Source organism: Aythya marila (assembly GCF_965140915.1).
Source record: "Aythya marila genome assembly, chromosome: 18".
Lineage (NCBI taxonomy): Eukaryota > Metazoa > Chordata > Aves > Anseriformes > Anatidae > Aythya > Aythya marila.
Genome location: NC_139059.1, coordinates 10,051,500 through 10,063,901, shown reverse-complemented (window position 1 = coordinate 10,063,901; position 12,402 = coordinate 10,051,500). Strand labels below are relative to the sequence as shown.

At 42.9% G+C, this 12,402-nt stretch overlaps 1 protein-coding gene across 1 annotated transcript in view; it reads right to left on the bottom strand.

Moving 5' to 3' along the window:
• The window catches only part of COX10 (cytochrome c oxidase assembly factor heme A:farnesyltransferase COX10), a 100,765-nt gene that overhangs the window by 24,684 nt on the left and 63,679 nt on the right, over window positions 1-12,402 (bottom strand). The window contains exon 5 of the mRNA XM_082775227.1: window positions 8,765-8,835. Coding sequence (XP_082631353.1) covers window positions 8,765-8,835 — 71 coding nt within the window. The remainder of the gene's footprint in view (window positions 1-8,764; window positions 8,836-12,402) is intronic.

The following is a 12,402-nucleotide window of genomic DNA, read 5'->3' as shown; positions in this document are numbered from 1 at the left end:
AAGACAGGGAAAACTGAAGTTTTAGAGGATTTATCAAACTAGTGTTCAAAAAAAAATGTGAAAAGTTAGCCCAGCCATTCTTGATTGCGAAGTACAGGATCACAGACTCTAAATACATTCCTGGGAGCAATGAAAGTGAAGGAAATAAGTTATCCACTGCATCCAGAGACAGCAGGAGAAGAAGCAACGGTCTGCAGCACAACGAGGACCCCGGCTGTAGACACCATTATTTGGAAGAGCACCTGAGCAGATGAGCCTGTCCAAGTGCAAGGTAGGTGAGATCCTGCCTGTCTGTCTGCAGTTCCCTCTCCAACACTGTGAGCACGTATTCAATGTTCATCGATCATTTTAAGACACTACAGCACGCTCTAAAGTACTTGCCGTGTATCACCTGAGAAACGAGCACTACACTTCCTGGTCGCCGCTGCTACCATGGAGAACTTCTTCTAAGTCAGTAATTCCTTCATTCAAAAACAAAGCCTGTTTACCCTTCCAAGCTACCCTTTTGTTGCTAGTTATAACCTAGGTATGGTTATACTCTGACAACTGCCAGAAGTTGTCACTGACAACTGCTGAAGTTGTCACCGTCCCACTTTTAACCTATACCAGTTAGGATCAACAGCTCTCAGTTCTGCTAAGATCAACGGTACCGAGAACGTAAAAGACAGTAACACAAAATACCTTCGTGGTCCCTCATAAAAGACACAAGTACCTCACTGTGAGAGTACTGAAACCAGGGCTTCCATCGCTGTTTGCCAGGAGCCCAGGAAAAGGACCACAAGCCAACCCTCCAAGAATGCAGGGGCACTGGGCACGAATTACGGACGGGCAGCGTGGCTCAGTTCCAGGACTGGCCGCCAAGAACCAAACCCTCGGATCCTTCCTTTCTCCTCTTTCCTACAGCAAAATTGAACACGTAATGCTTTTGGGAAAATGAATTAAAACCAGAATCTCATCTCTAAAAGCCAACTGACCCTAGAGCAGGGCAGCCCACAGACACCATCTCGGCGATGAGCGCTGCCACGCCTGGCATGCAGCAGGCACCATGGCAAAGCTGCTGCTTTCCCAGACTAGAGGAGGATGAGGACGGTTGTGTTTTGGGATTCCTGCTTTATTATTTTGGTGTGTTGTCTACTACGGCTAGCATCTGGAGTTATATTTTACAAATATTCAGAAGAATAAACAAAAAAACCTCATATACCCTCAAAGTGCACGAATATAACAGAATACTGTCACATGCCGGCAGCAATATGAATCACTGTGGCTCACGCTCCTTCACAGCATGATTTATAATATAATATTCCTGTGATTCTAGGACCCTAGCAGAAAAAATCAAACAAAACATATCAAAGAGGCTCCCTGGACATCTTAACCTCAGGAATGCTGCTTTTCTAGACAGAAAGACTAAAGAGCAAGCGCCCGTGTTAGCACGAAGCTAATTAAAGTATAAGAAAAACCTTTCTTATATCTGCCTTGCCAAGTTGATAGCATGTAAATTATAACTTGCATAAGACATGATAAACTCTGTCCTTCACAGAAAGAAATGCACTTCTAACATGACTTTCTGTAAACAGATCTCAGGGCATAGCAGCTTCTAATCAGAGGCAGCTCCGTAATGGACTTGTTGAGCAGTGACATTTCCTACAACACTTGGCACGCGGTGAATAATGACGCTGTTGTGGTTAAACCAGATAAGGTTCAATACTAATACAGGGAACAAAGTGGGGGATTTTGACTGCATTAAGCCAAAATTTACAAACATGAACCTGAAATGTTTGACAGCCACGAGGCGAAAACTGTGCGGGACTTGGAGATAGGATCCTGGGTTTGAAACTACATTTTGGCTTGCTTGTGCAACATAAGAGAAAAAACTCTCTTTAACATCACCTTTAAAGAAAACTACTCACCACAAGTCAGTTAAAGGAATAAAAATCAAGAGCTAAAGCCAACGTCCAAAAGGCCCATCCACAGCAGGCACAACACTGAAGGATTAGTACACAATGGTTCGGCTGCCTCCAGCTAACGGGGCTCTACCCCCCGGCGAGGAGCTGACATGAGAGGATAAGACAACTCCATTAGGAGCCCGTATCACTTCTCTGCAGTGTTCCCCACGAGCAGATGGAGCAGCTATTTAGCCAAATGCACCGTGACTCCTGGTTTATACATGAGCATCTGGGATGTTTCCTAACGTGAGGCAATGCACAATGTACGCCGATTTATCAACTGTCCCATGTGCAATTAAGGATTCTGATAAATAATTTGGCGGTAAAGGCCCCTCAGCTGAACTGAAAAGCAGCAAGGCGTGAGGGGTCAAGTGTTTCCGCAGGATTTATATCCACCAAACAGAGCTGCCTACAAAGGAATGTCTCCATTGAGCGGCTGCAGAATTGCGGAGGGGCAGGAGGAGTCTGCTGAAGGCGCGAGCGATGCCTCCGCTTCAACTGAAATGAATCTGAATGTAATGTTAGTTCTTAGAACAGCCCTTTTTAGTGCCTTAAGAAACAAAATATAGATGTAGTTAGAGCTATGTAATTTTCTGCTAATACACATTTTGATCTAAGGATAATGTGCAGTATCACCACTTTGCTGTGAATTCTACAAAAAGACCCTAATACCTTAGAACCATTTAATCAGCATCCTATGCAGGCAGTGAATAGATAATTGAAATATAAGTACTGTCATCCATATCCCCTTTGGGAAAGTGACACAATAAGCATTATATCATTCCATTAGTCCATCCTTTGATGTGGGTTTTATTCTCATTAAACTATGTTTTAGCCTCAAGGTTTCTCCCCCCACTTCTCCATGACGTGGCCATGCCAGAAAAAAAAACACACACACAACCTTGCTGCTCAAAACACGGCAACTACATTTTTACAAGTACTTGTACATGTCAAAAATATAAAGCTGCCTTTCTAATTTCTTGTTTACCAAATACAGTCAATGACAGCTTCTAGAAAACAGGGTGAAAAAAAAAAAGGCAGCCAGGAGGGTGGTGGTGGGGCTGGAATGCATTTACTTGTTTTCAAATAATAAAGGTTGAATACAAGCAGGATAAAAAATGCTTGAAAAGGCTGCTCTGGTGGTGTCTGCTTTGAATTGTGCCCTGTTTAAACAAGAGGAAAGCCTCCCACTGAAAAAAGAAACATTTTTATCATTCAGAAAGATCTCAGGGCAGCCCCTTTAAAATGAGGTATTTTCTAAACAAAATATTGGAATGTTTCCCTGCAGGGAACTAGCATCTGATCTCTTAAAAATGATTATTCTTGAACTGTAGATTTATGGAGTTTTTGTTTTATTTGTTTTAACTTAAATACAATGAAACCTGTCTGAAATGACCACCCAAGGGAGCAGACCAATCAGCTAAGTAGAGGCTGATCTTTAAATGGAACCAAAGTTGTACTGAAACCCTTGGGGAGATTTTAAACTGCTGGCTTAAAACCCAGGGCTGGCTAAATGCTTAATGCGGGTCTCAGCCCTAAGCCGAGGACATGGATTTCCTCTCACTTACATCAGTGTAACTCCACCAACTTCAGGAGAAACGTTCCTGATTTACATTAGTGTTAGCAAGCAAAGAATCAAGCTAATTACGCTGAGTTATCAACAGTGATTACAGGAGATTTTTTCTTTTTTAATGCACGTGCACTTCCTCAGCACAGCAGCAGCAGGTCTGCTATAAGCAACTGAGTAGAAAACTCCACTTTACACTGCAAGAAAGAACCAGATCTGAGTCTCAATGAATTTTTGAGTAAATAAGGGAAGTCTGACATGCTGCAATTTCCTATCAGAGAGTGAATCTTCAAGTTACGTACTTGCAGCTGGGACTACAGCTCATCAACACAAGCCATCAGTCAGAAATATTCCTGCCTTCGGAGCTCTTTTTGGGCTGATTCTTCAAGAGTTTGTCTTAGAGTTTAAACTGACCAAAGTCAACACTGCACTCAGAAATGTCAACAAGTAGGAAAAGTATTAACGTCTCCATTAATTACGGCAATAATTAAGAGTGGCCATAAGAACCAGGAAGCTCATACACAACACCGAGGAGGTTAATGGGATTCCAGGAAAAAAGATATTTACCAAACAAAATGAAGACTTATTTCTTTTGAAGCGTCCAAGGCATTATCTGTGTTGTGCCAAGTGAGCAGACTTAAAACTTCTTAATTGCACACGGAAAAGGAGAGCGAAAATATTTTGCATAAGGAGAGCACTGTTAAATTCCACAGCGTGTTAGTCACATCTTGAAGGTTTTTCAGATGAGACTGGATAAAACCTGGAGTAACCTGGTGTGACCTCCCAGCTGACCCTGCTGGGAGCAGGAGATGGGACCACAGCTCTGTGCGGTCCCCTCCAGCCCGAGCCACCCTCCGATGCTGCCCGCTACGACCAAGGGCTGTAGGACTGGGTCCCCAGAAATCACTGCGAGCTGCAAAACACTGCAGGGGCAGGACTGAAGGGGGTCTACACGGTCGTGAATTAGTCAGCTATTTAGAGCATGCTGTTTGATGACTGATGCGGCAATTTCCCACTTTTTGTTTTTCTGTTTTTAAGACGAAAACTGTTTTGTACAACTATTAAGTTTTTATGAGTGCTTAGCACAGCAGATCCAGCAGCACTGTAAGTTCATAAAACCAGACGCTTTTTAACAAGTGGGTATGCGGCTCCACGTGGAAGGGCAATCAAAACTGCCACTTGTACAACATAATGGAGCAGGACACTTGTCACACGAGAGGCTAAGCTCACTCAGCTACTGCAGCTAATACTGGAGATTTATTTAAATTAATCTCCAGGAAAATTAAATCCATTACTTTAAGAAGCGAGGGAATAAATCATACCCAACAGGAAACTAGGAAAAGCTACTGCCATTTCAGTCAAATCTCGGGAAGCATGAGCACACCAAATTTTTTCTCGTCAATGACATAAAAACAACTCATAGCAGGAAAAATAATATCAGCTGTTGTTGTAATGCAAAACACAAATAGCCTTGATGAGTTTAACACTGCAACCGAAGTATGAAGAACATCTTAAGCTGTTTGTATTTCCAAACAAGACTCGAGGGGTCAGAGGAGGGAGGAGGACGTGTGGGCAGGCTGGAATGATGGATGGTGTTTAGTGGCATGCTGTGTTTGGGTCTACTCTTGTTATTTTTGCAACAGGATGTCTCTGATTACTCTCTGAAGAGAGAATAAGGATGGTTACATCTCATTGCTCAAAGGGGAATTTTTTCAGAGCCTTACAAATTAAATAGGACGTCGGGAAGCAAGCGGTCAATGAACCATCAGGTGCTGTTTGTCACAAATCTAGCAAGAGCATCAGAAGGTTCCCTGGGGGCATGAGCAGTGGGTTTGGGGCAGGCAAAAAGCTATACGTACTCTTTTCCTATGTACAGGAGACCCCAGCTCTGCAGAGTCCTTCGGTGTCATTGCCTGTATGGTTTGCCTGGCGTCAGAGCCAGAAGATTTTACAGCAGGGGCATACTGAGCCTCTCGGTAACTCTTTCAGCCATGAAGTTGATGATACAACATGTGGAGGACGTCACAAAGGATGGAAAACAATTACTGTCCCAAATTGCATCCTGCCAGAGATCTTTGCAGAACCAGCTCCTGGCTCACAGGGCGCTGCTGCCTGGTGTGATGGTCGGGCTAAAGCTGCCTTGTGTAAATACCTTTTAAGAGTGAACAGACACTCTGTGTCCTCACTTGAACCTCAGAGGCTCTGGTGACACAGACACCTCACAGCACAGCCCTGTTTCCTTGAAAGCTCCTCAGGCGCACTGATGCCAAAGCAAGTTGCAGCGATTTGAACAAAAGGCTCAGTCATGGGGACCTCAAACCCTGTGAACATGAATGCAGGCAACATGAACACGCAAAAGCTTTGCCTAGACAGTTTTGGTTTGCTTTCTCAAAGCAAAGGCTTCAGACAGAAAGGACAGAAACATACAGGTTGTAAACAATTCCAGGGATGGGGCATCCACAGCACCTAAATGCCTCACCCTCTGAGTGAAGAATTTATTCCTTATATCTAATCTTAATCTCCCCTCTTTTAAATTGATAAATGGGGGATGGGGAGAAACTTTACAAGTCGGGTCAGTTACATGGACAGCTTTTCTTAAACCTAAATAACCTATCTAAACTTTGCTGAAGCTGCAAATGGAGGCCACAAAGCGAAACACATGAGAGTAATTTCCCTACTAGAGCCTAACATTTCTGATGAGCCAACCCCATAAATTGGCTTATTGGCAAGAAAGACGCGCGCTCACCCAGGGCCTGGATGACTCAGGGACACACAGGACCTCTCGCTGGGGTGTACCAGTGGGATTCTGGCCCAGGTCCCAAGCATCTAAGAACTGTCACCAACTGTGACATGAGTTGCTGCCATTGTGATGCAACAGCCTCTATGAAGGAGTCCCTGGTCTCTGCAGCTCCTTGGTGGGCAGAAGTTCGCGTCGAAGCCACCACTGAAAGCCCTTCCAAGGAGGTGCACTGTGAGTAACTCCCCTCTCTTCAGAAGGGGTCTCAAGCTCAACTGGACCATACAAAAACTGGTATCATGCTGCTACCCGTACTGTCCTGACTTATGCAGACTAACTAGGGTGAATAAATCAAAGGGAAAGGAAGAATGGAAAATTAAGGAAATCATGTTTATGAGCAGTGACGAAGAAGGTGGATTGTAAAACGATGCACTGGGTATCACAGACGTTATAACACAACATAGTTTAAAAAGCACCCAACATCTCAGGATATGAAGCAGCTAAAGCGAAGAAAATGTCAAAACTCAACCGTCAGATACATTTTTTGGACAAGAACTCAGCATAGACCCCAAGCTCTCTGGATTCTTTCCCAGAGCTGCGATACCAGTTTACCTACAATTTATGCATCTCTGTCCAGTCTGTTTTTGACTTATTTTAGCATAAACAGTTAAGGGTTTTATTTAATCAGCCAGAACAAACGAGTTCAAAGAACACCAGGGAATATGTGGCAAAAAACAGCAAGGTTAGATCACTTGCACTGGATTATTCTCCTCTGGCACACCGCAGCAGAAATAACCCCAGTCATGGTCTGTGTGTTCAAAAGTCTACAGGGAATTAGGTCAGCATTATTCAAGGTAAGTGACACTTTAAAGAACTTTAAATTAGCTGTTGACAGTCAGGTAGATAGATTGATGAGTGATTACATGAAGTCCCCAACATTGCCATTTTGTGGTGAAAGCAAGTATGAAAAGGGGGAAAAGAGTAAGAAAATATGGTGAGATGGGTTTGCCGATCTGGGATGCAGTTGGTTCATTTAAGGACGCTGGGAACTTCTACAACTAATTGTTTCCTCTAAATCAAAAGCTGTCAGAAAGTTTCCTAGCAGAATCACTGCAAGCAGTGCAAGTCAACTATGTAAGAAAGAAAGAGGGAAAGAGGAAGAGAGCTTTCCTTATCATTTTTCTTCCTAGCTGGCTGGAAGGGAGCAAGCCAGTGCTTCTGTTGCTGAAGGTCCACGTACAAGGAGAGCAGAAGCGCAGAGCCCCTGAGCTGCACAACTCAGGCGGGCTTATTGCATGTGCAACAGATGTCCTTACTGCAGTGGTCCCTAAAATACATTTTTAAATAAAATTAACTCAACTCAGGAATCTGTAATTAGCACCATCTTTGAGAACAAATCAGAACAAGTTTATTGAAGCGCTCTAACTATTTACAATGAGAGCAAATTTACCCTCAAGGTTCACTTTACTATTTTGTCTCAATTTTCTTGTAATTTCATCCATCACATTTTTTTCAGTCCTCCAAAGGTGATGGATAAAACACAGAAATAAATAGGACCAACTGTTCGCAGAAGCCTAAGGGAAAACAGAATTTTGTTATAAATAATCCTTGGCACAAATCATGGAAATGCAATACTAAAATTGTTTGTTGAATCATTTATGAATTGGGCCTTCAGTTTTAGTTTGCAAATAAGTTACAGTTTTTGTTGATGTTCTTTTTCACTGTGCTTTTTTAGCTGGAAAACGGCCTTTGAGAAACTGAACTGGTACATAATCCAGAAATCAGAGTGACTGATGGATTTTTTTAAGGGAATCCCTGTGCTAATACAGGACTCTTGTTGTATTTCAAGATAGATGATGAGAACCTAAAGGACGACCAACTTTTACAAAACTTTCTTAAGATGCCGCCATTTGGGGTTTTCATTTCAGCTTTATGCTAAACACATACAAAAGGCAAAAACAACATGGTGCCTTACAAAACCACTAAAACAAAAAGATTTTCCACGTAGGTAATTTTTAGCAGCACCTCTATAGGACAGTTTCTAGAATCGTTCAGGAAATGATTTCCAAATACCTCTCCCAGGAGATTCAAATGAATGCATGTGATCCAACAGATAAATGGGAATGTTAAAAATAAGACACAATCTTGTGTTCGTTCCAAGATGGGGGATTTTGAAGATTTGTTGTTACAAACTAATGCAAACCTTGAAGGGAACATAATGGTGTGCTGCCACGCTGTGCATGTAGTCCTGTCACACGTACAGAAATCCACAAAGGCATGGAAATTTTGCTTTCTTGAGGATTTCGGTATTTTAGAGGACAGCTGATTACCCAAACTCCTCACATGAAAGTTATAAACATGAAAAAATATCAAAGAACAGAGAGATGCATTTCTTTCTTAGACTTTTGTCTGTAAATTGCTATTTTTCCTCATCTGAAGAAAGAGAGACGCTTGGAGACAGATAAAAGCAACGTAAGACCATTTCTCATTAGCTGGAGCAGGTGTGCTCAGCCTTACCTGATCTGTCCTCGCACCAGTGGTCTGTTTTTTGTCCTGTTCATATTCGAGTCAAACGGAACCTCAAAGAACTGTAAGAGAAAAAAAAAAGGAAGAACCGAAATGAAAGGATGCCGGAAATCATGCCATGCATGGAATGTGCCGGCTGCATCTGCAGGTGCTTTCATCTCTAGTTTTGAAGGTTCAGAAATACAACTGAAATGGCAATCTCCTTTTACTGAACTTTGATAAGTCTGCATTAATACTTTTGGCATCCCCTTAGAAAGAAAATCACCCGGAGGACAAAAACAGTTTGCACAAGTCCCCAAAAGTTAATCATTTGAAGTAGAGCCCGATTCCAAGCTCTGTTCTTGACAGCTTTGACGCAGCTTTTATACACAACAATTATATATAGACATACATGCACATATACCTCTGCCCCCAGTTTTATATTAATACAAACAGCCCTTACAAATGTTGTGCTTCTGGTATTTTAAAGACAAATGCCATAAATTTTTTTCAAGATCTTCTAACTTCTGAGAACCTATAACCCACCCAAAAATCAATCAACTCTTGTAAAATGCTACTGAAACTGCGCTGAGCATCTAGTTCTAGCAGCAGGGAATGAACACACCATATGGTGTTATTTAATGTCACAACCCAATTTGACTTTAAACACTGCCTATGGGAAAATTCAGGCGGCACTATCATCACGCTACAAATTCCTGCAGGCTTTTGTACGAGCCGCTTTTTAAAGAATGTTACTGGAAAAGCTGAGTGCAGTTTTCCATGCAGCGAGCGTAAAGCTGTTTCACTCTACATGCACAAACCAATAGTAAAAATGAAAAAACAAAAACAAACAGAAAAAAAACAACCACCATAGTTAGAGATTCACCAAAACTTATTTAGAGGCAGAGTAATATGTACTTATAGAAAGAATATCTTCTACTGACATTATGTCTGAGGTTTTGGGGTAGGATCTCAATTATAGCGAATACATAGGACAAGTAGCATAACAAATCGTAATTTCAAATAATCAGACTGACAATATGTTGAGTAGTCAAACTGCAGACAGATTTAAGATGACTACATGATAAGATCTATTTCATCAAGCTGATGCATCCTTCTACACAATAGAAGACAAAATTAGCAAATATCCTCATTCTGACATATCCACATTGCTCGCACTTAATCGGGATGCACTCCCCAGTGTAGAGTGGAAATGATTATTGAAATCTATGCAAAAAAAAAAAAAAAAAAAAAAAAAAATCCAAGGATTTTTAAAATTTGTACATTGCAAAATTCAACAGATGTCACGCATTTATCCACACAGCCTCTTCCACGCACCGACAACTCCGAGAGGGCTGCAGGGAGCAGAGCAGAGCCTACTGGGGGAACTTCCCACACAGGCATGCCGAGAGGACAGCACCCACCTCTACCACTGATTGCTTTCAAGTAATTAGTGCATAACAATTTGGGAACCTCTGCTGTTGCTCCTAAGTACTGCAAGCACAGCGGGGAGCAGACACCCTTGGATCACCCCACCCAATGCCCGCAGCATTCTCCCCTTGAGGTGAAGGCCCAGGAGGAATCACCTTCCTGGCAGTTTTGGCCATCCCCAAGATTGAGGTTGGAAGAAATCCTTTCTGCCTGGGTATGAGTGAGAGAGCACAGACGTGCTTGAGCCCACGTGCTACGTTTTTTTCTGTTTAAATAAGGCTTGCCAACAATACGCTCTAAAAACAGAAAGTTTGGCAGTGGGCATCACCTCCACATTCTGTGATGCTGATGAAAGTGCCCAAATTTGGGAAAGAATGAGGCTGAGGGAAGAAGAGACAAGGGCTGGGCAGCAGCGGGGCACCCCCGGACCTCTCTCTGCCAGCCTGCGGTGCCAGACCCCTGGAAAAGCAGTGGCCTCGTCCCCCTCTGGCAGCTGGCCATGGTGTATTAGTGACTGCTGCTGAAGGCTCTGCTGCACGCTCACGTTCAGCGTGTCCGTGATGGTCTGAAAGCTGCCGGGGCCAGCACAGGAGGAATCCTGCACTTGCTGGCACCTTTACAACGCGGCCTCCCCAGACAGGGGCTGCCCACCCAGAGGAGGACAGGACTTCACAGAGGGCTGTTTTCTAAGCCTTGTCCTCTGTGATGAGGCTGGAGATGCTGCTCCAGGAGCACCGAGAGGTCCCGAGGGTGTGCACCACACACCACTGGGTGCAGACGGACTGGGTGCTGGTGCGAGGACAGGGTGGCAGCGCCGGGTGTCACACAAAGAGCCTCTGTACGCAGCGGCAACAAGTTCGTTCCGGGAAGAGAAAGCACTCTGCTTGGATGTGAGGCCTGTGATTGCTTCTGACAGCTCAGCATTTTGCTAATGGGTTGTTTCACTGTTACATTTCAGAGACAATTATGTTAAATGAAGAAAAAATGTCATTTGACATCCGACTGGTAGAGCAATGCAACGGGAAATTCTATAGAGCTGAATTCTTCTCTTTCTCTTCTCCTGGAAATATTTTGGGCTATGTGCAGTTTGGGTTTGTCTTAAAGGCCCGGTCTTCCCTTTACCGGTATTTGCAAAGCCTGACTTCCCAGCTTTCGTCCAGTTTGAACTTGTGCTCCTGAGGAGATTCTGGCTCTTAAATACTCTCGGCTAAAGGTACTCAGTGTGCGATGGATAAAATCAAAATAGTGTGTACTTTTTAAACTCCATGCTTCTCAAACGTAACAGGGCTGAAATGAAGAACAGTTGGATGCTCAGCACCACTGAGAGAATTGGAATTAGGCAATCAGTATAACCTGACAAAAACATAATCAGCGTATGAAGTATTTGAAATATATATTTGACATAGCAGTTAACCCCGAACATAACTTATTTTGAACAAGAAACTTCTCTGGTAAGTTAAGTAGTCCAAAAATGCCAGTCTCTGCTGTACTGTGTGACGTGGCTGCTCCTGAAATTAAGGTTACTGCCTGGTTTAGGTCTTCTTTGCTTTTTTACATCTAAGTGATAATCTGCATAATCTATTACTGTCAACTGCATGCAAGAAATTACATATCTGATTGAACTAGAGTTAGGAAAAATCCTTTTATTTGCAATACCCCAGATTCCTTCACCGAGGAAGTTGTGATTACATGTCAGCAAGATGCCATTTGTCAAACTTTTTACATTTTGTTCCCAGATGTTCAACAAAATTCTCCTTCCACTTGAAATTATTTCCCCCTGATATTCTAGAAAAAATGAAAAAAACGTGCTTCTCAAATATCATCCCATAGGAATGAAAGGGTGAACTCAAACATCCTATCTGAGGCCAGGCCAACACCGTCCTGCCTGCTTTAGCAAACAGTAAATTCAGGGAGATGAATCCTGGCTAAATAAATATTTCAGAAGCTCTCATGAGACTATTTCTCCAGGAATGCATCAGTCCAGCCAGATGAGGCAGAATATTTTCTCCCCCAGGTATTTGGGAGGCTAGCCACCAAAAGGACAGACAGAGGGTTAAACCTACAGCATCTAAAATCCCTGAGTGACAAAACTTGGCAATGGCTTCCAAGACCCTAACCTAAATTTTAATCAGTACGCACGAACATTTAAAACACGATGTCAGAAAAAAATAAATCAGGCCAGCTAGTACTTTGTGGTTTATTTCTCTGGCAGACTCATC